General features: G+C 39.3%; 1 protein-coding gene across 1 annotated transcript in view; it reads right to left on the bottom strand.

Moving 5' to 3' along the window:
* The window catches only part of RB1 (RB transcriptional corepressor 1), an 89,735-nt gene extending 68,809 nt beyond the window's left edge, over nt 1-20,926 (bottom strand). Inside the window, exons 1-11 of the mRNA XM_053455539.1 lie at nt 20,591-20,926; nt 13,414-13,531; nt 11,416-11,528; nt 9,724-9,858; nt 6,712-6,750; nt 6,254-6,315; nt 5,290-5,400; nt 4,487-4,635; nt 2,658-2,735; nt 2,355-2,464; nt 150-224 (exon numbers count right to left, since the gene is read on the bottom strand). Of these exons, the coding sequence (XP_053311514.1) occupies nt 150-224; nt 2,355-2,464; nt 2,658-2,735; nt 4,487-4,635; nt 5,290-5,400; nt 6,254-6,315; nt 6,712-6,750; nt 9,724-9,858; nt 11,416-11,528; nt 13,414-13,531; nt 20,591-20,655 (1,055 nt within the window). The 5' untranslated portion in view covers nt 20,656-20,926. The remainder of the gene's footprint in view (nt 1-149; nt 225-2,354; nt 2,465-2,657; nt 2,736-4,486; nt 4,636-5,289; nt 5,401-6,253; nt 6,316-6,711; nt 6,751-9,723; nt 9,859-11,415; nt 11,529-13,413; nt 13,532-20,590) is intronic.
* Nucleotides 20,927-26,061: the final 5,135 nt, after the last annotated feature.

Raw genomic sequence — 26,061 nt, 5'->3', positions numbered from 1 at the left:
ATTAGTTTTCCTGACAATCATTTTAACAGAACTTTTTAAATGTCTAAAAATAAACTCTTAAAATACATCTAGAAGTAAAATATTATACACAGTATATATATATATATACATATATACACACACACTACATTTATTTTTATTTTGCTCACCTGACTGGCGTTTGCGGTGGAATCAGGGGAACGTCCTCCAGATCGGTTTTCTTTGGCGTTTTCTCCTGTTCCAAACTGACAAAAAAATATATATATAGGTCACTGAATGAAAATTATAATGCATGGGCTCGTCAGCTTATTCAGGGTTGTAGGGTTAGCAAATAAAACTGTTAAAAAAGTGGATAGAACGCGCAGATCAAACATTTTCATTAGTTTTAATTTGTCCCTCGGCCGATGGGTTGGCAATGCATCAGGTCATGATAAATTATGAAAGCATGTAGCATCTATTGTCACTCACCACACAACAGGATTTTATACCCATATGTTGTCACAATGCCATAAAGTTGTATAAAGACTATAAAAATCTACTAAAGAATAACCTGATTTAAATATAACTAAATACAAGTAGGGCTGCAACTAACGATTATTTTCATAATCGATTAGTTGGCTGGTTATTTTGTCGATTAATCGGATAAAAAAATGAATGCATTTCTTGTCTTTATTTCCCAACCAGCCCCCCCAATTTATGCACATTTGAGCCCAGGCTTGCCACGCTGCCTCCCAGACATGCCACGCTGCCTCCCACATATACCACTCCATGCTGCCTCCCACATATACCACTCCACGCTGCCTCCCACATATACCACTCCACGCTGCCTCCCACATATGGCACTCCACGCTGCCTCCCACATATGGCACTCCACGCTGCCTCCCACATATGGCACTCCACGCTGCCTCCCACATATGGCACTCCACGCTGCCTCCCACATATGGCACTCCACGCTGCCTCCCACATATGCCACTCCACGCTGCCTCCCACATATGCCACTCCACGCTGCCTCCCACATATGCCACTGTGCCTGATACGCCTTATACCCCCTGATACACAATTCCATCCTCCCCAGACATGCCACACTGCCCTCCCCACATATGCCTTATATACTGTATTTGCCTTATACCCCCAGATATGTCACTCCATCCTCCCCAGATATGCCTTATACCCCCCAGATACCCTCATAGTCACAGACCTGTTCACAGCACACTGACACCATACTTTTATAAATAAGTACTGGGTTAATCTTCACTGCCCCCAGGATTTAGATTCCCCTTAGTCTGCCCCCCTTTATCTCTAACTGCACCTTAAGTTAACTTTATTAAATTAATTAAATTAACCCTCAGTCCTCATCATTGAATTAACCCTAAACACCCCATTAACCATAACTACCCCTAAATTAACTCTAAATACCCCATCCAAACAACTACCCTAAATTAACCCTAAACACCTCATTAACCATAACTGCCCCCAAATTAACCCTAAACACCCCATTAACCATAACTGCCCCTAAATTAACCCTAAACACCCCATTAACCACAGCATCCCCCAAATTAACCCTAAAGACCCTGTCAACCACAACAGCACCTAAATTAACCCTAAACACACCATTAACCACAACTGCCTCAAATTAACCCTAAACACCCCATTAACCATAGCTGCCCCTAAATTAACCCTAAACACCCTATTAACCATAGCTGCCCCTAAACACCCCATTAACCATAACTGCCCCTAAATTAACCCTAAACACCCCATTAACCATAACTGCCCCTAAATTAACCCTAAACACCCCATTAACCATAGCTGCCCCTAAATTAACCCCCACCCCCCCTAACTTTCAGCAGTCCAAATATTAATGTTATACTTACAGTTAGATGAGTGTCACAGCCATGTGGTTCTGGCCTTCTGGGAGAAGGAAGGGGGTGGGGCCAGTTGTCACAGTGATTACAGGGAGGGACTGGTAAGTAGGAGCTGCTGCTGTGAGTCACTCAAACGGATTATATAATGAGGGGTATTTTTCAGAGCTCTGAAAAAACCCTCATTTTATAATCGATAACAATCGATTCAACTAATCGATAATGAAATTCGTTGGCAACGAATTTCATTATCGATTATTATCGATTTTATCGATTAGTTGTTGCAGCCCTAAATACAAGTATTCTTCACAGTAAGGGGTAAACTAATACATGTAGACAACATGCCTGAAATAGGTAGCTACATATACATATATTTTATTACCATACGCATTTAGTTATTCAAATGTTAAATCCAGCAAAGAAAGCCAGCACCACACGTCGACATTCAGATCACAAGAAAGGCACAATTTTAAGGGATAAACGAGAAGAACATAAAAGAAAAACCCAAACACTTACCTGTCTTGGACGTCCACTCTCAGAGTTTCATCATTTTCCAGAAACAGCCTTGCATCAAAATCTTTATTTCTATTATATTGTTCTTCATACAGCCTTGACATAACTTCAAACTAAATATATAAAAACATTAACCATTATTTAGAGCAAAATCAATATGCATTCTGTTTTGCTATATGCATGGGGAAGGCGAACCGCAAATGTTACAGAAGGGGGAAAAAAAAAAAAAAACACATTTTCTGCACACACTTTTCACCATGCTTTGAAATGGATTACACTTCGTATAACAGTGTCATTATACTGTACCTGAGGAAGTCCATCAGTCATAGGAACTCCAACAGAATCCAAGAAGCTGACAAAACTTGAGGCATAGACATTTTTCACCTAGAAAGTGTAAAATAATAATAAACCCAAATACATCTCTTATTCAAAGATACATTAAGTCCACATTTACATTATGCTGCCTACAAATAATATACATTTAGTGAGAAAAATCAGAATATAAATGGAGGTTGTGTTTTGATGGATGTATTATACCCAGTTTCGTAATATAAGATGCTGAATCGGCAATCCCTGCAACATTACTCCACAGACAAGAAGGTCACCTGCAACACTGATGTCCTACACATTTTGAGATGGAATTGTTATTTGACAGACAATACCAAGTCTAGTTTGGTAGATTCTGAAAAGAGAATGCAATTAGGAATCCTGCTGTGCATGGGTATTAATAATTCATTGAGATTATAATTCATAATGAATGTTCTCTGCTAAGAAATAAACTGTTAAAAAAAATAAACAAGCTTATCTGCCTAAACTATTCAGGACTATAGCCAACACAATTATTTTACCATTGGTCTCCACCGGTGGCCATCCTTGTCTAGCTTCACCTTCCAGAGGTAAATTGCTATCTCCACCTTAACTCTTTGTGGAACTGAAAGCACATGCTACAGAATACAGCAGCAAAAGAGCCTAATTTAGTGGGGAAACAATGCTGCATATGTGCTAAGAAATGGAAAAAAAAATATTCAATGTTCTTGAATTGAGTTGTTTTTCCATGACCTACACAGCTCTTGCAAGTGGAGAAAAATGGTTTATGACCTATCCTCCTGCTTCCTAGGAGAATCCTCCTTGCTCTCAAGTGGGAAAATGGGTTGTTTTAGGCAAATATAGACTCCCCATGCCTGATCGGCTGCAGGAGGCACTGCAGCAGCAGGCATATGAGGTTGTGGAGCTGACTGATGACAAGCCAAACGAGCTGCATTTAATTAGAAGGTTGGCACTTTATGAGATTTCTCTCTGAAGAGATCAATTTTAAGGTATGGTTGACAGTTGATTATTGGAGTCCATTTCTGCCATCAAGTGTTTGAGCCTTAGGGCCATGTGAGCATAGTCTTTTCTGCTCATACCAAAGCACTAGAGACGGGTCTCAAATATACTGCACTGCTAATAAACCAAACATTGATAGGCCTAGCAACTTCGGCTGTTTACATTTGTAAAACCCATGGCGGACACTTTAAACTTTTCTTAGCAGCATTCGCTTTCTTACTCATGTGGTCCGAGAGCTCACTTCCAGAGAAACATGTTTTCTGGGTGACCCTCCCGACAGCAGAACCAACTTTAGAGACCTCCCAAAACCTGCTGTCCTTATTGTTAAAGAGGAGATGTTTCCATTCTTAAATAGGTGATCTTTGAATGGTATTTCCTTGACATCTTCCAAATCAAAGACCCCTTCTAAAACGAAGAACACCCTTCCTACCGAAGGGAGGAGAAACGTAGGGTATCAAACATAGCAATTTAAAAAGGTCTGCCTTGTCTCTTCCAAGAGCAGCCTCAGATGCCTAGGAAAGTGAAGACCAAGATGCATTTGTGAAGGAAAGAGAAAATACATTTTAGTGTCAAAATGTACAGCACTTTGTGTCAGGTGTGAGTTTATTTTTAAAATGTTTGAAAACATAGAGTCATTTGCTGTAATAGAGCAATAATATTTTACAGTCTGGTACAACAAACAGAAAAAAAAGTCAATGTATTATTGAGGAAGTGGAAAAAAAACTTGATTGAATAGACAGGATAAAAAAATGATTCATATTTTTATACTTCCGCAACCAAAAGCAAATGTAGAACAAGGAAATTATTACCTCATCAACAGGACATTCATTTTCCTTACAAAGAACCTCTATGACTCTTGTGTCCGTCTCAGACTGCCGTGACACGCTTCTATTCCTGTTCTGACCACGCCGGGAAGCGCGGGTCGGTACTCCAACAGACAGTCCATTCACGGTGCTCTCTGAATTTAAGAAACATCAACGTTTGCATACATTTTAACCCTACCAGAAAATGGACTAGTTGCACAATCCCCAGCAACAAAAAAACTGCAAATACGGAATTACAGAACTATTAAGCATAAAATATCACAAACTATGACAGTACTGAATATATGTAAAGATATATATATATTATATAAACATACATACATATACTTTATGAGGACAGTGGGTGGTCACTTAAGTGCAGGTAGTGCTGGACTGCATATATAAAACTTATGAATGTGGATATCCAAATCTCTGAAAACTTTTCTACATGTCCCTCTGCAAATCTGAACTATTTCTAGCTGTAAGTACAGGTCGATTCCAGGCAACAGTACATTATAAAACATTTAAAGTATCCATAAATTTGATCAATAAGGTAAAGCAACACATACCAAAGGAAAATGACAATTAGCACACCCAATGCATTAAGCTGCACACAAAAACAAAGTTTCACTATTATATTTGCCTATTTGTTGTAGAAGCCATCAGGGTTTAGGGATATTTGCACAGGCATTTATACACCTGTTACAATTCTTTCATAAGTGATTGTGTGCGTTCTATAAATGACTAATATTAGCACGGAATGGAAATGACATTCCTGGTTCAGGTTCGTATTTTGGACTAAAACTTACTATATGGTTCCTTGAGTGCTTCTAGAGGCGTTCGCTTCATTATATATTCCAGGACACAAAGCAATAGCTGCCAAGAGATCACCAAGTCATCATCCATCTGTAATACTCTTCCTGAAAACAAACAGGTAGGATTAATATTTCACATTATAATCATGTTAATTTAATTATATTAAGGACCAGCAGCAGTCATTGTGAAAAAGAACTTCCAATGAAATCAATGGGAGTATTTTGGTAACTGATTGGCAGCTTAAGCAGCCAATCAGTGGCTGAAAGTGCTTTCACGGAAACCAATGGGAAGACTTTATATTTGCGCACTGGGATCTAAACAGATCTATCCCAATTATATGTATTTATAGTGCATGATGAGTGTTTGATTTTATGTGATTAAACCTTCAAAAGGATAGAATAAAATTACAGATCTGTTAACAAATTTTTGTAAAGCATATTAGACAAGTAATGTTTTATTTATTTTAACAAATTGGGTTATTTTCTCTCTTATTTGTGGCACATCAAAGTGAATTCTAGAAGAGGATAACGCATACAGTGCCATTTGCCCTTCTTTTAATTGCCAAAAGTGACCCAGCTACATGGCGAGGAATATGTACTCACACAATACACTATCCAGCACAGAAAATTAGTTCAAAATGATTTGCCATGCTGATTTAATTTCTAAAACACACTGCCCAGCCTAGTTAAGGGGTATTAACAAATATAAATATGAATTAGTGTATGTAAGAAAATAATGACACAAAGTTATACTTTGAACTCCGTTAATATAAACAATAATAAAAATGTATAATCTAATACTTTGACAGAATCCACGAAAGAAACCCATCACGCATGCACTAGAGGTAAACCCGGCATGGCACACGACACAATGTTGGAAAGAAAATGGAACATAGAAGATAGAATCTAGAATAATCCAAACAACAAAGGGGAGCTACGCACAGGTAAGAAACGTTACCTTTTGCTAAAATGAATGTTACCCAAGACGTTTTCAGAATGGAAGGAGTGTCTGAGTCAGCCCTGCGGAAGAGAAACAGTTAATAGAACGAGAACATTTTGTGCTTGGGGGAGATTAAGGTCTAGCGGGGGCTAGACAAACTGTCCTAGCCATTTGTTACATACTGCCCTGAGCTATAAACCCAATTATATCATCATAGACGATCGTAAGGAAAGTATAGTACATTGCTTCCGGCACGGATTGGAGAAGTCCAGCACCGCGTGAACACCTGTGTTTTCGGATGCTTTAATATTTCATCACTGCTACGTTAGAGACTTATTATTATCATCAGTATGGATTTGGCAGGTAGGTTTTTTTTTGGGGGGGGCACTTGAAATGTTTTGTTTTATTTAATTCACTGTATATTCTGCTTAACCCTTACCTGTTAAACTTACATACAAAATTAAGACACCACTCACCTATCACCAGGGGGTTCCACAAATATTAAGCCAAAAGTCCTGAAAAATACAGCAGATATAGGTTTAAATAAAGAAAATTAAATAGTTTTATTGATATGTAAAATTTGACAGCAAATACACATTTTCCTGATGTCCTTGCTCTCATGTCACATTCAGAATAGACATACATCACCTATCTCATGCATGTTTACATTCCCTTGCTGTATTAACCTCTACCACTTCTTCTGGGAGACTGTTCCATTTATCCTAACACCGAATCCGCTGACCCTTTAGATTTAGACAATGACCTTTTGTTCTAACAGTTCCTCCTTTGAAATATATATTTTCTCTCTCACCTCCATCAAGCTATACCTATTGAGACCCCCTTAAATGTTCATTTTTTTTCCCCCTCATCCAGCATTTTAGCAGTCACTCTTAATTCTCTCCCGAATGTAAATATCGTTCTGAAGACAGGGTCTGCGGAAGCATACACAATTTGTTTTAGGACGGCCCAGAATAAAATCAAGCACTTTGCTGAGAGAATTTGTAGTAATTTTGCAAAATCTTTTTCCTCCGAGGATCTGAAATTTCGTGCCACTGATTGGCTGAAGAGACGGCACATTACGTCCAGTTAAGTGAATGAGTAGGTTTCAATCACTGATTGACAGCTTAAGCAGCCAATCGGTGGCTGGAAAGTGCTGCCATTGAACCATTGAAGACACATGCACATGCGTGTCTAAACAAACCCCTGCACACCGTGTCCAGCAGAGCCAGTGATGGGCCTGACTGGAGCGGAGTACGTAAAGAGTACAGAGATGCATTTGGCTGAATGCACCTGCTGCAGGGCATTTAGCTGGGGGGGGATTTATCCAGAATACCCCATGTATTTGCCAAACGAACTTCATCTCCCTTTAAAATAATAAAACAAGCAAGAAAGATTGTTAGATTAGCAGGAACCCCTCATCATTTATGCCCTGCTTACTCGTTGTTCAGCTACAGACGTGTGTCATGCTAACAGACAAGCATATAAGAAGCTGGATTATAAGAAAGCAAACAGAAAACAGCTACTTTCAAAAACTGAAATAGTCAGTGGAAATATATATGACAATACTATGTTGCACTAGTGACAAGTTTCACCCAAAGATTTTTATATATATATATTTTTTTTTTAAATGTAGGTGCTATTGTCAAACCTTTGAAATACCATAAGAGGTTTGAAACAAATACCTTACATTTGAAAAAAATGTGCCTTGTATTTGGTGAATGTTACAATGTTAATCATACTGCAGCCACATGGGGGCAGCACCACACAACAGTGATTACTACAAACGCTTTCCGCTCAAACCTCAAGACTAATGGCATTTATTGTTACAATTTCAAATATCATATACCATTATCATTTTTAAATATCATTTAAAAAGGAGCTGTCGTTTCCGCACAAAAGCAAAATAACTCGATGAGCAGGAGGGGCGGTATATTTTATATATGCAAAAGTAAAAAATGGCTTTATTTGTGCCCAAAACAGATACTTTTCTGCATTTTTACATTAACCATGATTCTCTTTTTAATTTTTCACGCATCCGCATAAATGGTATATTGTTTGTTCCATGACAGATAGAGCTTTCTATTTTACTTTGAAAATGGTCCCCCAAACCAGTTTAGTTAAACCAAAATGCATTCCAAAATGAATTCGGAGAAAAAGACATGCATGGGTGTTCTTTAGACGTTACAGGGTTAACAAAAAGGAACATCCCCATCCCTTTTCCAAACTTAAATTCTCAAGTTTATTTTCCAAAAGGATACGTCTCATTTGGGACTTTTTAGCAGCCCATCAACTTAAAATAACCCAACAAAAGTATATATTTTGGTCACCAATCTCTGGCAAAGGGAGGCATAACTTTTGTTGCTTTCCCCCACCACAATGTATTCAGCTGCATCTGTAGATTACAGAAACAGCCTACATGCACAGATTTTTGTATGATCTATATATTATATATATATATATATATATATATATATATATATATATATATAGAGAGAGAGAGAGATCTATATATTTTTTCAGTAACTCTACAGGGCACACTACACTGTGAAACAGCACACAAAATAGGACAAGGTAGGCACACAAAAAATAAACTGTTAAATAATATACCATACATAACAAGATACGTTTTCACAAGTATGCCGGCCTTTTGTTTTTCTCAGGCATCTGAATTGCAGGATTAAGCCGTATTGCAGAATATGCAGTGATAGTCAATACACTGATTTTTGGACATTGTATATATATTTTTTTTTTTTTTACTTTATTGAGGCTCTCACTATTCATGAATGAATCCTTGCTTTTATTGCAAAAGTAAGACATCCATCCACCCATCCAGTCTCACGCAATCAAGACTTCTGGCATTAGGGTTAATGGTGGCTCCCAATGACTGGCTCGGGTACGAGGTCACCCCCTGCGTCAGGAACTGCAGTCCACTGCAATCCATCCTACCGCTGAATAATTTTTTTTATTATTATTTATTTTAAATCGACCAATCAGCAGCACTCACTCCACAAGAATGGAGCATCGCATTTATTCAGAACAAGATGCATCCATTTATAAAATTGTAACGAGTGTACTAGAATTCAACAGGACTTAAAATCGACGGGATGGAAACATCAGGAAAACATTTTTTTATGTATTGACAAATTATTAGTTCTCCCGCTACAGTCATGGCAGAAACAGGTTGAATTTGACATCTGGAAAGAACCATTGTTCCTGACTCAGAACTTAATAAACCCATGTCTTAGATTCAGGATAACTTTATGCCTATCCCATGCATGTTTAAATTCCCTCGCTGTATTAGCCCCATGCACTTCTGATTGGAGGCTGTTCCATTTACCTACGACTCTTAATAAGTAAAACTTCCTTACACTGCAATGGAATGGAGAGAATACACATCCTCACCTAATAGCAAAGAGTTGCTAGTGTACAACAAACATAGATTAAACCGTGACATGCATCTATGCCAATACATCATCATAAATCATTACCTTTGAAACTTCTGGTATAAGAGACACATTGTATCATATTTTGTCTTCAACTTTGATACGGCATTGTCTACTTTGGTGCTGAGATTGTCCAAGTTGTCATCCATTTCTCTTAGCATTCGAAAACATTTATTAACGCTGTAAGGAAAATAATGAATTTAAACAAATAAATGATAAATATGATTTTAAGATCAGATTACAATTCACATTTTTTCTTGTTTTTACTTATTAATCATTAAAAAATAGTTTTATCAGCAAACATGGAGTATCAAAAGGTGTTCAGCTTTCAAACTAAAGTTTTATATGCCAGTGTGCCAGGAACTCTTGTAAAGCGACACAAAAAGCAGACAGTGATAGGTTGTTGCAATAGAAACAGAAATGGCTTCTTAACAGGCGTCTGTAAATTGTCATGTGATGAAATATTAATGGGGGGGGAATGCCATTTACTTGCTTATGACGTACTATTACATCCTATAAATCAGGCCCTAGATGACCGATGACGTAATAGTACATCATATGGTTCTTGCACCCCACTGGTACATAGTATATCAGGATGTCTTTCGACAGCCTGGGGTTTCCTCTTCGCTAGCATCCTGCTGATCGATTCCGTGTAACAGCACTCGTTCAGGTAATAAGTATTAAAAGTAACAGATTCCTTGGCCCCAATCCAAAACTTTAAAATTATGTAAAAATAATTTACTATGTAAGGGAGCATCTTGCATTAAAAACCTATACATTTGTGCTATCATTCTACTCAGGGAAGGTTGCTGGACATAAACGGTATTTTTATCAGCAGCAGATAAATTTGCATAAGACATTATTTGCCCTTTTTGCGACATATTATTCACACTAAAAAAATACTACTAAAAAAGGGGTATAACGAGAAAGCTGTCCAAGAAAAAAAACAAACAATACTATATTTGCTCAATTATAAAATGACCCGGATTATAAGACAACCACCCAAAATTTGAATATTTAGGAAAAAAAATTAAAGGCCTGAATATAAGGCTTGCTACTCTGCCCCCCAGATATGCCTTATACACCCCTATATACATACAGCAGCGGAGGTTGTCTGTGAGCATCCCGCGAACGTTCACCGGCTGCGGGATGCGCACCGACAACCTCCACTGCTGCCGCCACTTCCATCAGTGCCTTTATGGTGGAGCACCAGAAGGTCAAGTGATGCCGGCGCTCAGTCATAGAAGCCCCTGGAATCACCTCGAATATAAAAACGAGGGATATATTTCAGGGCATTTGCTCTGAAACAAACCTCGTCTTATAAAACGAGCAAATACGGTATATAGTTTGTGGGGTACACACCACAACAATGTTCTCCCTGCCTCATGAACAGTGAAATCCCATGCACAGAAGTGGACCCTATGGGCTGCTGTTGGGTCTCCATTCAGTCTGCAGCAGCGGTCCTGCCACTGATGGCAGCTGCAATCGGCGACAGTAGCAGACGACATATAATTACATCCTCCATCCTTAAAGTGTTAAAGGATGGCTCTGACCATTTCTATCAGTGCCCTGGTTCTAAGAAACAATTGCTTGTGAATGAAAAGTTTAATGTGTACCAAAAAGTACTACCTATTAGAGTCCCTGTGTTCCACAGTCCTTTGGCACTGAATTCGCATTTGGGTTGGTGCTTAAAAAGTTGAAAAAGCATGACAGTCACTAGTCGCCTGTTTCACCTACCTCATATTTACAGCCTTCAAGAGTTCTGTAAATGTAAACGTCATTTCATCACAATCGACTGAAGCAATGAAGAGACAGAGGCCAAACGATTCTATTTTCATTATGGAGTCCCGCTTAAAAAACAAATAAATAAAATTAAATAGCCTGCTAATTTTTTTTTGTTTTATAAATCAATTGTTTTTGCAAAGAATATTGTAACAAAAATAGTTTTTATATCAGTGCCTTTAAGGTTTTTTTCTATCTTCTATCAGTGTAATGCGTTGAGCGCTTAAACACTACTTATATTACAAATGACATTTGCTCACTTAAAGATCCACATACATTCCATGTTCATTTTTAAGGAAAAGCGCTATTTGTTGCAGCAGTAAACCCACAACTCTAAGCGAGCGAGTCGAACCTAACCCTAAGAATAGCTTATCAAGCTATTCTCGTTCACAACAAAAGCAACCCCCCCCAAATAAATAAATAAATATCACAAGGACCAAAATCAGGATGTGATGAGGATCTTGTGAAGGCTCATACCCTCCTCTTCACTATTCTAGTATTAGCCAACTATCCCGCTACATTACTTATAGCGCGTCAGCAGCTTCAACAGCACTACTACAAAAAGAGGACAGTTACCACGATCAACATTAAAATTGACAATAATAATGCTGAGCATACAGAAATGAGTGTAGCAGAAGTGGAGGGGTAAAGGCAGGACGAGGGGAAGGTCGGTTAGTATTTAGTAGTCTATTGTGTGAGGAAAGGACACAGGTCAGTAGATATGTGAAGGCATCAGACTTAAGTGAGCCACTAAAGGGTGAAGGAAAGAATGGCGTTAAGTGTGGCACCAAGGCAACAAGTTAGGCATGTTGGTTAGATGTGGAATTCTCAACATCGAATGACAGGTAATTTTGGATTGATCGAGAAAAGAGAATAACCAGAAGCTCAGTCTTGAAGATGTTGAACGGTTAGTAGGATGATATCCAAAATGCAATTTCAGAGAGACCGTTAACTAGACATGTTAGAAGAAAGGGTGAGAGGCCAGGGAATAGCGTGTTGCTGGCACAGAGATTATACTGGGGTGTGCCGATAAAGAAAAGAGGCCCCAAACACGAGTTCTGAGGCACATCAACAGAATGTAGTAATGGCGAGGAACAAGTACTAGAAAAGGAGACGCTAAAGATACAGTCAGACAGGATTTGGTTCTGGAGCAAGCCATGTCACATATGCCATAACAATAACATATCTGAAGGAGAAAGAGGTTCTCAACAACAAAGGCTGTATATGTCCAAGATACATTTTATTTTGGGATTGAGGAGAGTGTCTCAGTACAGTGTCATCGAATGGACCACATTACAGACTATCAAGGGGAGAAAATAGGCTACGGGACAGTAAATTAAACATTCCAGAAGTTTGTAGGCCAGCAGGAGACGGGAGACATGATTGCAGTTAAACCTTCTGCATCCCACATCCCCATTTCTTTGAAAATCAGAGACGAGGGCATGTTTGAAAGAGGTGGGGAACCCACTAGTGGAAAGAGAAGATGAAGTGGTATTAGGACATTGAAAAGAGAAAATGAGACGCAAGCGAATATAGCAGAGTGGCCAAGGAGTGACATTGGAGGGAATCAGAAAGACTATAAAGCAGTTGAAGGAGGCTGCTACAAAGAGACAGGGTTTGGGTACCATGTACAGTAAGCAGAGTAATGAAGCGAAATATTATCTCTGATGCGGTTTTGTTCTTCGAGCAGTTAGCAAGGCCCTGGTCAGAAAAGTTGGAAAGGGAGGGAGATGACATGGGATGTAGGAGGGTATTAAAATGTGCAAAACAGACCTATACAGTTGCTAGAGAGGGAAGAGAGATTACTGAAAAAAAAGTTTGGGAAGGTGGAGAGCAGAGCTATAGGAAGCATGAAGTAGTAGTGTATAAAGCCCTCGGGGAAACTATTTCCTCCACAGACGCTTTGGAGATCACGGACTGAAAGACTCTATAACTCCAAACACTAACACTTACCAAGACACAGCCAGAGGCGAACAATTTCTCATACGTATGCCAGGCTCTTCTCTTCACATGATCAGATATTCTTAATTTCTCACACAAGGACACGAAATCGGCATCTTGAAATTCATGTCTGAGAACATATTAACAGTCAATGAGAAATTTGAAAATAATGAAAATGTTAATCTCCTGTTCATAAAGAGCAAGGGATAAAGTCGGCACCAGCAGGAGCAAAGAATAGTCTTACTGTAAAAATTACACATACAACAAAACGTGAGGTCACATTCCAAATAATCCTCAGTCACTCACAACCTGTCCCCTTAGCTTTGAGGGACGGCTGGAAAAAGTTTTAAATGACTAACATTACCTTTTGACATATATAAACTACTGTACATAGTAACACATCATATTGTAATATTTCAGCTGAATATTTGCCATATTGCCTCCTTATTACACATTGTGTAAAACTTGTGGGTAAAAAAGCATTCCTCTTAAATCACTTTGAGGAAGTCTCTTACTCAGGAAAGCCTATGGAGGAAAGGACTTCAAGGGAAAGTCGCACAGAAAAAAAAATAATTCTTCTTTGACTTTTAAATACAACATTGAAACAGTAATAGGTCTAGTTTTTCCATTAACTTAATTAACTACAGATCTGTATGTATATCGCATAACATTGTATGCAGTCATGATATTCTGATCACATCCCAAACTAAAAACACACCGAGGGCATTCTTTACAGTAATGCCAATCAAGTCCCTTCTCCATAGAATTTGGTCAGAGGGTTCTCTTAAGGCAATTGAGATATTTTATTGTTTACCAGAAGTCAGTATGGCGGGAGCTTCCCTAGCCCCGTAACAACAGTACTAATACGTCCAACAATAATTGGGATGTAATGTAACCTCTTTAAGACTGACCCCGGAGTTCTGTGAAAACCCAAAAGGCTCCACAACCAAAAAACACTAGATACCCCCCCAGCAGTAATTTAAAGTTAAAACACAAAAAGCATTAAGAGATCACGTCAGCCATCCAGAACATTAGAAAACTATGCATGCGAGGTATTATCCTGTTTGGGGAAGGGAGCACATTTGTATGGGCAGGCTAATCATAATCTACCTTTCTAATGCTTAAACAAATATGCTCATAAACAAGATTACAAATATAGACCAAGGGATTGCCAAACGACAACTCTCTAGCTAGATGTGAACAACAGTATAAATAATCTCCAGCCAGGATGTGTCGACGCTGCCTGGCCAAGAATTATTTGATTAATACTTCAACATGAGCCAGAGCTACAGGTCACCTACATCTATAGTCTTCATGTATTCTAAAGCCCACGGGAAAACAAGAAGTATAACACAGAAACATGTATTGGGAGGTACGTGCCAGCCGGGATCTACAGGTAAAAGGAGCTCATGGTTAACTTTCCCTGCCATCCTTGGTGGCACCAACAGAGAGATACACTAAAGAGGAGATAAGGGAGGGAAGGCATGGAAATTAGGAACAGGCTGCTACTCGGCCGAGGCCTGCCAATAACAAAAGGATTTTTTTTAATAAATGGGGTTCAAATGCAGAAAGTTTTAGTGGTTTGAGTAGGATGATATAAAATGTAATTTACATATGCAAAATTTTAGTGCTCAGTGATGTACAATATTCATACAGCAGGGTTGACATTGTGATTAAAAGAAAAAAAAACAAACCTATTTCTTCTAATTGAGGTTGAACTTTCATATTGGGATTGTTTCGAAGCTAAGGAAGCATTGTTTTGATTTAAAATAGGTTTTATATTCAATATTGTTTTAATTTCCATATCACATGATGTGACCTTTGACCTTGCATATCTAAAAAAGATATTTTTTTAAAAAAATGGGAGAAATATGTTATACAGTTAAATGTATCCTTTATTTGGCGTGTCAGTTTGGGGTTGGGTGTAGATGATATTCAATGAAATACCTTAGCACTTGTTTATGGCAATTACTGTTATCGGAGAATGAAATACGATGGCACAGCTTTGAGGAAAATTTACAATCATAACAAGCCGGTGCTTTCCCCTGTGTAACTATTCTTCAAAGCTTTGGGTGTCCGCATCAGTCAATGTGTACGTTCGCCCGGCAGCTGTACATGTTTTGGGCTGCAATAACCATGAGATGCTTTGGAAATGTATGTTCAGCTATTGAATTGTGTTATAAACAGTCTGAAATAAGCTAGTTTGTACATGACAATGTCCCTGCTCATGTCTCTCTGTAATAAATGGCAAATGGAGGAATTTAGGCTCAGGCATTATTCCACTGGATATCTGTCTTGATCAAGGTGTCTTGTAGTAGGAAAGAGATTTTTTTTTTTTTTTTTTTTTTAAATATGATTGCTGAACACAAATGAAAGAGTGCGAGAGCATCCGTAGTTGCATTAACTCTCATGTGCGCATATCTGTGATGTAATCCAGGGTTTGGAGGAAACATTTTCAATGGAATTGCCTTAAAGTACATTTTCCGATATGCGCTTTATATTAGATCCTGCGCATTCACCACAATGTGGGAACAAAACACGCTACTTTATAATGGCCAGATTAGTGGTGGGAAGGGGATCGATAAACATATCCTAGTCTTCCATTGGTTTGTTTCATTTGCACCCTTCCATTAATCTCACATTCTAATATAAAGTACAACCGCATACAGCGTGTGTAACACTTGCTCCCTCCAGAAGACAATGTTTAAGACGCAGAGGCAAATTTTGAAGAAAAAAAAAAAAATCTTCACACTAGAATGTGAGCGTTTGAAGTAAATATATAATTCTGCAAGAGTGTTTAAGACAATTTGTACCACCTGTTCTAACCATCGAAGCGGCCAGGCATAATTCTGCAGTAAACCATTCTTCACATTCTCAGCAATATCCAAGAGTCCAAAGCTCCTTCCTGGTTTGGGACTTGGTGTAGAGATGTCATATTGCTGGGAATTTTAAAGCCATTGGGGGAAAAAAAAAAAAAAAAAAAAGCTTTCCTTATTTTTTACTAGGAAAAATTGAAATAAAAAGGCAGAGTGGAGTAGTTTTACAAATTGAAGTCATTTTGTCACACTGGGAACTCCCCAACTCTTAGCAATTTCTTAGCCTTGCATATCACGCAGTTACTTGCATGAGGAAATTCTCACTCTATTCTTCTGATACTCCAGATTTTACGTATAAGTGTCAAAACTGTAATCTTTTTTCCCCACTTTTTTGTGGTTTCTTTTCTTTTTAGTTGTTGCACTATGGCATCATTACAACCTCAATTATCAGGCACAGTTTCTCCGGCTGGCATGTAGCATGTGGAGTATGTGCCTTCATTTACTTCCTCTTAATAAGAGATTCCCCAACACTAGACTTTCTTTTAATGATTGTTTAGTGGATTCAGTCCTGCATATGGCCACTGACTTAATTAAATGATGTGGCTCTTACTCACTAATAGAATCCGTTTTAATATGTTTTACATGGTAGCACATTCCTTATTCGTTTTCTACTGCTGCCGCACCTTTTAATGCAGCACCGTGTCTGTATGTACTTCATTGCCACACTCTTTATCGTACTATCACTGCTTACAGATGCATCCGTCCAGGTACACCGCACCAGTCCCCTGCACAACCTGGCCACGCCACAGGAGCTCTAGCAAGACTGAGAACTACAGAGGGAAAGACTATCGCTGCCATTGTCATTCTAGCCTGCGCAAGTCGTTGCTATCCTGCACTGATGAGATCTAACAAAATCGAGGTGGAAGGCTGTGTCTCCTGCAATACTTACCCTGTGTCACGCTCAAGGCTATGCATATAAGAGCAGGCATGTTCAAATTAGGAAGATCATTAAACAGTGAGTAAGGAATCAAAGTGCCATACCTCGTGTCATTACACATTGCCAGCTTTGTACTTTTATCAATTCAGAGCATTGGAGAGTTTTTAGACATGCCCACACTGGCAGAAGGGTGTTTTCTTATATATTTTTGCTACATAGCTTTGGATCGTAGGCTTGCGAGCCGGGCCCACTATATCTCATGTCACAGTCCGTCTTATTCTGTCAGTTCTAGTTTTGTCGCAACGTTTGTGTGAACTGTAGGATGCGCTGCATGAATTGTTCGCAAGATATAAGATAATTGTATATAGTATTACGTTTTAATCAAATCAACAACAGACATTGTGCCCAGACTTACTACACAGAAATACTTAGCTTGTTGACAGCCCAACTGTGTGAACACTGGCTTTTACTTTTCTCACTTTAATCAAAAGGAGGAAGAGAGCAATTTTGGCTCTTCCACCATGCTTATTAGATTTTTTCTGGGATCTTTTGGGAGGTTACTGATAAGTTAGTTTAGTGGGATTGAAGATTGACCTGGGTAGTGTAGAGGGTTTTAGTGTTACGAAAGGAGGGGAAAAATACATTTTTAATTTTTTCAAGTTTGTAATTGGCCAAGTGACCGTTCACTCGAAAGCCTACGAAAAATGTTTAAGCACTAAATCTTGGTCCGCCACCATTGAAAGAACGCATCATTGGTCCTTGAACACATGAGGGGGGGGCGGGCACGTGACATAATTTGTGAGCTTACACTAAAGATTAAAAAAAAAAGAGAATCATGGTTAACATACGGTTAAAAAAGGACAAAACAGGATATTCAGTGTGTAACGGGTTAAACGAAGCCTTGGCTTCAGGAGGCAGGGACTTTAGCCCGGTTACAGTAACACACCGATCAAGTCGTTTCAGCAATGTCCTCCCCAGGGCAGCAAACAGATGAAAGGCCAGCTGCCGGACACTTCCTGTCTGCTGCTAACAAAACAAATCTTCATATCTGCGCACTTAACTATTAACCCGCAGATATGTTTCAGTTTCACTCCTGGGGTTGTATATACATTTTGGGGTAGGCTCTCCTCTCTTTGATTAGAGGGTTAAACACCAGAATTAGGGAAACAATCAAGATAGACAAAAAGAAATTTTAAGTAATAAGAATAATTGCCAACACTTCAAGTAAATTAGAAGAATGGTCAAGCGTGGCAGTTTAATGGTCATAAGTATAAAATAATGCACTGCAAAAAAATCAAAGGCAATAATTGGGGGCACCGTCCTGCCAGAAACAAGAGAAGAGGAACTTGGGGGTAATTATTTTCAAGGCTTTTAAGGTAATCCGACAATGCAACAAAGTGCCAGACAAAAACAAACCGGGCGGGGGCTTGTAGAGCTAGAGGCATCAATAGCAGAAAGAGGGAGTTGGTTCTACCACTTTACAGATCTCTGGTCAGGCCTCAGCTGGAGTATTGTGTCCAGTTCTGGAGACAAGTGGAAGAGGTTCCCAGCAGAGGTGGTAGAGGTTAACACTGGAAGGAAAGTTGCACATACATCGAATAGGCATAAGGCTATCGTGAAGACACGGCAAAGGACTTGTATTTACATCACGTGCAGGCTAGATGGGCAGAATAGCTATCTTCCATCAAATTCTGTTTCTCATAATAAAAAATCTAAATGTTTAAAAAGGGATCCATCCCTGTGATGTCATCATGACTTCATTGGGGGTATCTGGTAATTACTAAGACCCCAAAAGGATATCTAGTCATGCTGCCAACTACCTTGATAAAAAGTGCAAAAACACTTGTTTCAAGTTTAAACACACCCTATTACCCCACCCAGCAGACACAGAAGCTCTGTTGGCCACTAACCCAAAATAATAATTAAAAAAAAAAAACATGTAAACCTCTGGAGCATAAAAAAATGGTGCATGTGGGGCGTTATTTTACTCGGGGGATCCTGCAGAACATAAACAGGCTTTTCAGCAGCTACACTTATCCAAGGGAGGAAATCTCAAGCAAAATTGCCGAACGTGCATAAAAACGTAGGAGTTTTTTTTTTTTTTTTTAATGTTGGCCTTATATTTTATCATTAATAAGTAGCGTTACATACATGCATACAGTCCAAATAGCGTACATTGTACACTTATGTGTGGAATTTGATAGCAGATGAAAACATTGAGCCCATCTAGTGTGCCAATATTTTCTTTCCTCCAGTAAAAGGAACTTGTCTTTGGTCTTGTCTCATATTCAGGACATCCATAGGGTACATGTGCCTCTTTAAACTACTATGTCATACTAACCACCACATCTGCTTTTTAGGTAGTTCCATTTCCAACCTCTAAGTGAAGTAAAAAGGAGTATATTATGTTAAAACAAACATTGTAAAATTAAAAAAAAAAATGATTTTTTTGGTCACAGAATGCCATTAATCGTGATGAGTTAAAAGCGAACGGGCTGAATCAGGCAGAAGACAACCCATAAGTCACAGCACATGTCTGTAGACCACCATGGCCTTTTCGTCAAGTACACGGTAATTTACCCAGCAAAAGCCCACAGGTGACGCATTTGCTCAGGGCCGGACTAGTGATGGCCACCTGGCCCCGACACTCTAAGGTGGCTGCAGTCTGATGGCATCACTGTGGCCAACAGCTGCATATGCCCCATAACGCGGTCATGACAGAAGTGGCCACATTTTAGGTCAATATATGTATTAACCTCTCTTTTTATTTTAAGGGCAGTTAGTGACAACTCACTAATGAAGAAGAACGCAATAACTACTTTAATATTCATTCTTCGGTTGCCCTCCCCGTCTGTGGCCTGATGATTCCGGTAAGTATAAGACCAGACATGTCCTGTCAAACGCATCTTCTGTGCAGATAACTGCTGGAAGCGACAGACAAACACATACTGTAGGATTTCACAACCCCCTACCCTGCATGTGAAAGGGGGACACCACAAAACCTCAAAGCGATGCATTATAGCACATGCAGTGGCTGGAGTGTCCCCTTAACAATACATGGTAGTTCCCCTCAGCATCTAACGCAGGGATGAATTAAATGATACATAGGGTATCATATGACAATCAAAAGGACCCTTTCATTCTGACATGCTGGGGTGGGCTACTCTTACCAGACCCTGAAAACCTCCCCACAAGTACTTTTGGGGGAAACTATCATCTTGTATTTATTACACGCTATTACTCAGCACTGTACAATTACATTGCAGTAGCTAACACAATAAATATACATTAATACATACAGACACATCAGGAGTTGAGCACATTGCCCGTGATGGCACTTTATACAGGGTTCCCGACAGGAATGGTGGGCTTTTGAGGGGCCCGCTCGAGAGCTTACAATCTAATGGATGAAACGATGAGTTGAATAGAGACCTACCCGCCCTGACTGACAGGCTCCTCCGTGGTGTGGTTGGACACTTTCCGCGGACTCTTCGGCAGCATGACTCGGAGACAGGGCGAGCGCAGCGCGGAGGAAGGGGCTAACCTACACCGGCTGACGTCACCAGCCAAGCACCTAAGCCCACCGACTAGCCGGATCCCCGTCTGGACAAAGTGCTTTGAGACCGATGCGCAGGAGTTCCCTGTGACCTTTACCCTCCGTGTGCCAGATAACGCGCGCCGAATTAAAAGCAACGGAGAAAAGTCCGACTTCCCCTAACACAGCTGTTCGTCCTGCCTGACGCTTGCCGAAGATAACATTCACACACCAACCGCGGGAAAATGAATAAAAAAAAACCAAATCACTTCCGCCAGAGCGTTACCCAGCAACCGCGATAGCATTGGGCGGAGATAAGACTGGCGGTCTGACATGTGAACTGGTGGCGACGCTGCCGCCATATTTGTAAAGGGCAAGCATGACGTTTAGTGGAGCTGCATCGTCTATTCTCACCACGATTTGCACGAGTGATGTCTCTCTACGAATAAAGATATCTTTAAAGCGATACATACGTAAATGAACTAATTACAACAATCCTCTGTTACATCATTTTTTTCGATGTATAGATCTTCTGCTATGATGTCATTGTTGTCTAGACTGGTGTCCCCACAGCTGCTACCTTGTGACCTTTTTCTATTCAGGCTTCCTGATGCATTGGCCCTCCATGGCATGCCTCCCAATTGTCCCTCTTTTGGCCCAGAATCTCCCCATCCCATGTATATCTTTTGTAATATCTGAACATGTTTGGTGTATGAGTGTATTCCATTGTTCTGCAGCCCTAAAAGCTAACAATAATGTATAAGAACAGCAGAAATGTGTTGATAAATTAAAATATTCTTCTAAATTAGGTTACAAAGTCCCATGAAAAGTCTTGGTTACGCCTTTTGGCCATTTTCGTCTTTTTGTCCATTTGAAATGAGATACGCCTTGTTACAACGCCATCGAGGTCATTTTCTTTCTCTCTCTATACTGTTTTTATTTTCCGTGATCCCCTTATCTCAGCTGACTTAACCCATGCTATGCAGCCTCACCCCCCCCCCACCTTCAGCTCTTCCAGTATGAGGTGTAAGAAACACCATTTACAGCTGTCGACGTCAAGCTCAAATACCATCTCATGCCATTTGACAATGTGAATTGGCAGGAAAAGGCCAAGCATCCACGGTGTGCTACATGATGATGTGCCATCACATTGAGAATTGGGTTCAGAGACTAGCACAGCCAGGGCTAGACGGGGATAACTTAGTGGCTTTGTTGCTTCAAGGACAGTGGCCACCAAATGACGTACATACAGCCGCCAGCTATATACGCTCAGCCACATGTTTTATGCTTTTGCTGCGGCTGCACACTGCACAACCCTTATCTACTGCTTGAGTTGAAGTATCAGTAATTTGTCCCTATAGGCTGTGGGGGATTTGCTTAGTATGCCAGATGGCCAGTCCAGACCTAATCTCACATGCAAGAAAGTTTGAGAAAGGACGACTAATTAATAACCTTCCCTACTATGCATCTCTACTCAGGAGGATCTCAAGGTTTAGCTTACTTGTGTTATTACAGAGGAAAAATCTCCATTGACATTTCAGTCCCATCCTGCCCACACAGACAGTCCAGAACCGAAATTTCCTCTGAACCAACATTCCCAGATGTACGTTTTGGCCTTCATGGAGCTCACCAGTGGAGTGTGGTTGGCATCCTTCTGGGCGCAAGTGAACTCAGACTGAAGGCTGTGCCGCCTCTGGCACATAAACACTTGATTTACTAAGTCTCTCCTAGTGGATGCAAAATGGGTTTGTGTGTTTTAGGAGGAAGAAAGGCATACACGGTTGGCATTGCTAATTGTACACGATGAGTGCATATGCATAGAACCTTACTTGAGATATTATCATGTTTTGTTCTGTACATAAAACTAGGTCAATATAGAGTTATTTGCAGATTTTGACAGAGTTGCATCTAACATTGACTTGAAAGACAATTTTCAAACAGAAGAGATCAGGGGTATTAAACCATAAATATTTTCACAAAAGCATACAGCCAGTGCTCAAAAAGCTAACATTTTGGCAAGAGGAATTCCATCACATCTACTTCCAAATATAGAATGGAGAAGAGTCCTTGCTTTTTTATGGCTAAACCATTGATTTGATTCATGATTCCATTAAACTGTTTTCATCCAATGTTTTTTTTCGCTTTAGACTTAGAGATTTGTAGGGCCTTAAGTCCATCCTTATTAAGCTTTCTTATTGCTTAAAGGTCACTTTACCAAATACACCACAGATTATACCTGGAATGGAATGGGCAGACTGGTTGATATTTGGGAGGCAACTAAACACGTGCCCTTCCAAATGATTATGGACAACATACATGCCCCACACTTATATTTCAGGGGTAAATAATGCAAACTTTTTTTCTTAACTGATCCCTATTTCATGGGGAAAAAACTATTTAAAAACTCGCAGCTGCCTTTGGATGTCAGTCAACAGTGTTGAGTTTTTGTGGCGTCCAACAGACTGTACTTCTCGTGTCTCTTTTGTTTAGATCAGTGGCTGGGGGGCAGGGAGGTAGAATCTGCATTATGTGCAAATCTGTTAGTTGAATCTGGATCTGCCTCTAGGCTTTGTTCTTTTATTTTCCATGAACCCAGAGGGAGGCACCTACCTCCCAAGTGTCCTTCTTTGTTTCACAGCCCTAAAAGTTACAATACTGCAGTATAGTAACTGCAGAAAGTGACTCAATAAATTAAATTATGTAAATAAAAATCAGTATTCCTTTTCTAAATAGCTTGATTAGAAAACTAGTGATCAGTAAGTGACAACACTAGTAAAAAAAATAACTTAATTAACTAAAACAAGCTTTTCCTTTAGCCCTTTGAAATGTAAGGGTGCTTTGGGATACCAATGTAGAAGTGCGGGAATCCCTCAGGAACTGACTGTACGCTTCTTTATGTAGCGGTAGCAAGTACAGATGGTTTGTCTTGTAAAGTATTCAGAATCGTCACGCCCAAGATAATAAATATTTCTTGGACAGAACCATTTCAAAACCTAAAATATAGAAAATACTAATGCTTGAGTCATGTGAAAACATTACAGATGCTGAAGCCAAATGTGTCAATTCCTGCTTTGTGCAAACACCACAAAGTCTATCTTACACATCGGAGATCTGCCCTCTAATTGGCCCTTAGAGAAGAGGCCTGATTGCTCAATAAAGTGATCTAGAGGGTCTGCTGCCCCTGGACCATCTGTCCCTGGATGTAGATGACCTGTACTAGAATATACTACTACTTGACCACTGCTGTGAAATATGGCCTTAACACGACCTTTAACTGCAAACCCTTTATGGTTTATCTCACTGCCAGCAACAGATCAGAGGCAGCCACATAGAACCAGGACACCAGAAGGTAATATACAGATGCTCCTTTCCCTACTGCAGGGGTATAACTAGGAACCACAGTGAAAATTGCCCCGGGGCCCCCCAACTTAACACTCTTGCCCAAATATGTAAACACAAATTTACACATGCTAACACACTCTCATACATAAACATTCATGCTCATTCACACACACACAATCACGCTCACACATATTCTCCGCAGTAGTAGAGACACTGGTGTAAAAGAGGCCCCCCAACACCAGCTCTGGCAAAGCCCCCACCCTCTCGACATACCGCTAGGCTTGCGCTGCAGGATGGGCTTCCTCAGACCCCACTCACTATATGATGTCATTTCCCAGTGTGAAGACCTTGAGTGACACTATATGTCTCTTAGAGCAATGTCGAAGTGTCCCAATAGGAGCTTTTGCTTAGGCAATAACTTCATACTTGCCCATGTGGATTTCTCCATGCTGTCCCCCCTGGCTGTATGGCGTGTGGGTTGTATTTATGACCCCCTTTTTTTTTCTTCCTTACTGGTGAGGCACTGATGGTTATCGAGTTATAAACATTTGTAAGTGCTCCCCTATACCTTCAAGACTTACTGCGATGAAACAAACTGTTTGTACCAAAGATGAAAACAAATAATAATAATAATAAAAAAAATCTTGTATAATGCATAAAAAAATCAATTGGCCTAGTGAAGTCAGTCTGTTGCTGTATGTGAGTGATTGTCATCTCCCAAAGGTGGAAATCACTTTTATTTTTTTTTATTTATTTTTATTAAACAAAAGGAGGAATACACAGATTTAGTTGTTTATAAAGGACACAGTTATATACAGCTTGTACATCCAGTGAGAAATCAGATATTTTTTAGAATTTAAAATTGCTTTTGCATCTTCTTTCAACCCAAATTACTATGTTATTATGACATTTAATAGTAAAATTGTATACCTATGTTAGAATGATTAAATGACTACAGCGCGAGACTCATTTCAGGAAGATTGTCGAGTATCATTTTCATGTATAAGCAACTATTAGCACACATGGCTTATAATGCTCCATTAGTGAATTAGAAAACGATAATGTATGTTTCAAAAAGCAGCAAAACGGTGAGAAAATAACATGACACCAGTTAAATAGGTTGTGTTAGATTTATTCCTTTACAAGTACGATTATATACAAATTAGTAACACACGTTACCTTCTAATTTGTTTACTTTCCAATCCTGTTTTAAATATTGTTAAAACAGCATTAACACAAATCTGAAATTTAAAAACAGCTGTAAGAAAAAAAAAGTAAAGCAAATTGCACTTTCTTTGCGTTTTAAACTATACAGATAACTTATCTGCATTAATCAGTTCGAGCTAGAAGGCAGATCCAAATTTGATGGCATATTGGGTGTTGGTGTGTGTGTGTGTATATACATACTGTAACACACACACACACCCCAGTAAGAACATGCACAAACACTCAAAACTGAGTTAAAAAAAGAAAAGGGGTGGACATCAGCTTCCCCCCCAATACAGAGAACTGGATGATGATTTGAAAATTCTTCTACTTTATAAACAGATTAAATTATGATCCTGTATGTTTGATGGTTTAATGAACGACAGAACATACTTTGAAAGAAATAAAACGTTATATGAAATACTGCCTGGAAGTGTTTATATCTGACGCCATCATAAAAAAAGGTATGGAATAAACACTGAAGTGATTGGATTATGGGATCCAAAACTTTTCTATCGTCTTCCAAGAAGCAATCCCTTTTGGAAAATATCACGTATATAATATTATAAAATGTAATTTTATCTACGTCCCGCCACCAGGATTTGTTGGTTTTAAAAAGCAAACCCACTTTATCAAAATTTGGACGCTTTTAGCCTTTTGTTTACGGTGCAGTAACATGCATATAGACAGAATATCAGTAGCGAAAACCTTGCATGTTTCTCATTAGCCTCAAACGTGGGATCTAGATCACATACATTTTGCAGATACAAATAATACAACTAAACCAGCCAAAAGCAATTACCAACAACTGCACGCGGACTTAC

This window comes from Spea bombifrons, chromosome 2, assembly GCF_027358695.1.
Source record: "Spea bombifrons isolate aSpeBom1 chromosome 2, aSpeBom1.2.pri, whole genome shotgun sequence".
NCBI classification, from domain to species: Eukaryota; Metazoa; Chordata; class Amphibia; order Anura; family Pelobatidae; genus Spea; species Spea bombifrons.
The sequence above is the reverse complement of the archived record's forward strand: the minus strand, read 5'-3'. Positions and strand labels throughout refer to the sequence as shown.